Source organism: Cyphomyrmex costatus, unplaced genomic scaffold (genome assembly GCF_001594065.2).
Source record: "Cyphomyrmex costatus isolate MS0001 unplaced genomic scaffold, Ccosl1.0 scaffold3370, whole genome shotgun sequence".
Taxonomy (NCBI): domain Eukaryota; kingdom Metazoa; phylum Arthropoda; class Insecta; order Hymenoptera; family Formicidae; genus Cyphomyrmex; species Cyphomyrmex costatus.
The window spans coordinates 3913-7070 of NW_017277526.1; the positions used below are offsets into that span (position 1 = coordinate 3913).

At 35.0% G+C, this 3158-nt stretch overlaps 1 protein-coding gene across 1 annotated transcript; it reads right to left on the reverse strand.

The window, feature by feature from the left end:
• Positions 1-844: 844 nt before the first annotated feature.
• On the reverse strand, positions 845-1575 carry LOC108776107 (uncharacterized). Its single transcript, XM_018542619.1, has 2 exons — positions 1188-1575; positions 845-1068 (listed from the first exon to the last, which is right to left on the reverse strand). Exons 1-2 carry the CDS (start codon positions 1573-1575, stop codon positions 845-847), a joined length of 612 nt encoding a protein of 203 aa, XP_018398121.1.
• Between the last annotated feature and the right edge of the window lie 1583 nt (positions 1576-3158).

Genomic DNA, 3158 nt, shown 5'->3' on the forward strand with positions numbered 1-3158 from the left:
TGTATGTACTTTAAGATGATATATTGATCTTTTAAAAAAGTTTAGTAGTTTGCGTTAAAAAAATTCACGAAAATGACCGATTTTTTCGCGCTGCAAGTGGGGTTCCCCCCTTAATGTTAAAGTTTCATTGTATGACCAAATATCACGCTTATTATCCATTTTTGAACGGGTTATTCTCTTAACCTATTAACAAATAATAGAAAGGTTGGCGATATTTACTTTTAATCTATTTCAGTCGTTTCCACCGACTAAAATTTAATGTCAATTCGCTGCCACTCTGGTAGAAGTTGTGGATCGAAGTGGAAGTGAAATGAGCAGAGTCAAACGTATTTCCAACGAGTTTAATTTGGTTTTAAGCCACATTAGGTGCGAATTAATGCTACGGTGGAAACTAGACCACTGACTACATGTAGTGCTACGAGTATGCCTTCTTCATGCTGTCTGACCTCGTGCGCATGCGCTTGGTATCGTTTGAGTCCAACAGAATGCACGAAATTTGAAGTCGGGGCAGACCTCTGTCCATCTCCCCCTCCCCCCCTACTGAGGGGCGCACGACTTCTACGATTGTACTGTCGGGGCAGACCTCTGTCCACCTCCCCCTCCCCCCCTGCTGAGGGGCGCACGACTTCTACGATTGTACTGTCGGGGCAGACCTCTGTCCACTTCCCCCTCCCCCCCTGCTGAGGGGCGCACGACTTCTACGATTGTACTGTCGGGGCAGACCTCTTAAATATATGATTTGTTAAAACAAAATAGAATAACAGACATTTAAAAACATAGATACATAAAATATAAAAAAAAAAACATTCCATAGACTTATAATTTTATGAAAATATAATAGAATTTATATTGCAGCCTCTGAAACATCTGTTTCATCCTGGAAGGTCTTCGGTGGATATAGTTCTGCAATTACACAGAAGAAACTCTGTAATCGCTCGTTATATTTATGAACACGTTTGAAAAGGTATTCAGCTAAATAATCCACTAAATGTTTACTACGTGTTCCATATCGTGGGATATTACTTCTTACTTCTCTCCAAACGCGTTCGATATGTTGAGTGTGGGCTCCTAAATAAGAAATAAAAATGATATATATGATTTTTGAAAGTTTGACATAACATTTTTTTCATTTTCTGTATATATTTCACAAGCAATGTATAATTTTATATTTAAAATGTATATTGTACCGGAGTCTGGATCAACAAAATTTATAGAGTGATTTACTGTCAGATGTTGGAAATTTTTACTGTTTAAATTCTTGTAAGACTTCCAACAATCTGACATTATTGTTGTCCCAGGTAAAATCCATTCTTCAATTACTTGAGTAAGAGTTTCTTCTGTGCGATCTGCAACAGGTACAAGAAATATTTTTTTTGTATCGCGTTCATATCCACCGAAGATCCATTTTCCATCGATAATTCGACCACGATTATATTTCCTTTTGCCAATTTTAGCTTCGTCAATTTCAACAATGCTATTTGGTCCTCCAAGTTTTGTTGAATTTTTTTCAGCCCAATAAACGCAAACCTTTTTTATGTCGACATAAATATTATTAATGTTTAATATGTTATTCATTATTGGAATTACCAACAGTATTTATACTGAACAATAATATACATTAATAAAATGAATATATTAAATGTATAACATCATACTTCTCGGCAAAAGGAAATCCAATCAACAACTGACTTGTCAGAAAGATCAAGTTCTGTGCACAAAAACTCTTGGCGCGGAGGTCTTAACATAATGAAATAAGCAGTTAATCTGCATATAGTTTCCAAGCTTAATTTTGATTCGGAAAACCATGTATCTACTTTAGCAGATGTCTTAAAATCACACTTCGTTTTTATTCTTTTTTTATGTTTATCTTTTTTGTAATGCACTTTATAACAGCGGAATAAAAGAGTATTTATATTAATTATTAATTCTATTAACTATTGCACTTAGGACATTGTATTTCAGATATTATAATATTGGTTTCTATCAAAAACTTTATTAATCTTTCTCTATCGTAAGTCAGTGCTAAGAATTCGTGCAGCTTCATCTTAATACGATCTTTTAACAATTATAACAAAAGAAAATCTATTTCAGATTTCGTTATATTTTTCACTTACCAATCAGACAACTTAACGCATGCGCACAAAGTTAGAGAGCATGAAGAAGGCATATACTCGTAACACTACATGTAGTCGGTATGACAGATTTCCTAACCTGAATAGTCGTCAACTTTAACGCTTAATATCTCGGTTCGTAGGGCAGAGCGACACTTTTTTCTGCCAGATTCTTTTGTTTCGTGCAAAAACGCGTCGAATGAGCCTAGTTTCATTAAAATTGGTGAGATCGGCCGTTTTCTCCATAATTACCCAGAGTACGATCTCCTTCTCTCTTACTTCGTGATAGTACCTTAACCAAAATCAGTACGTCCTTTTCTACGCAGGGTCTACCCCTACTCCTCGAATTTCCGACAATTGTTCAGTTTAGTAATACTATGGCCCGTATTCATAATCGAAGCTTAAGGCGACACCTAAGACCATCTTGACGAAGATCGTCTTATTCAATAAAGATCGTCTCAAGACGAACATAATTCATAGACATGAAATAAGATAATCTTGGCGAAGGAGTTCTTATTTAAAGAATTCTTATTCTATTCGAGATTGTCTTCGCGAAGATATGCTCAAAATAATTCTTATTGAGTATTCGGCTATTTCCGTATTATTTTTGTTAAGATAACCAATGAAAACCATTATTTCTTTTAAATCAAAGTATAAGGGTGCCGTCACATGCGGCGTAACTTGCGTAAGCGTAACCTGTGTAATCTAATAAATTTTCAGAATATGTATGTTACGTTATGTTCTTTGGTCGGGATTCACATAGGACGTATTTTACGGAATTGCGTAAAATGTGTAACTAATACAACCAATCGCTGATTAGGGTTTATTCTAACAGAAATTCTAAACGATCTTATAATTGGTTTTCGTAACCTACGCATATCGAAAAATGCGCTCTATGTGAATCCCGAATAAACAAAGAATAGCATAACGTAACATGCGTATTCTGAAAATTTACTAGATTACACAGAACAATTTACTAGATTACATCTAATTGTTCAATTCCTAAAACAGAATTTATAGAAGCTGTCAAGTTGATTCTTGAATCAA

Excerpts from the sequence above, each read along its gene's own strand:
- LOC108776107 (XM_018542619.1), bottom strand. The coding sequence starts at position 1,575 with ATGAATAACATATTAAACATTAATAATATTTATGTCGACATAAAAAAG. Across the intron at positions 1,069-1,187 it reads TTTTGTTGATCCAGACTCCG|GAGCCCACACTCAACATATC; the intron begins GTACAATATACA and ends TTTCTTATTTAG.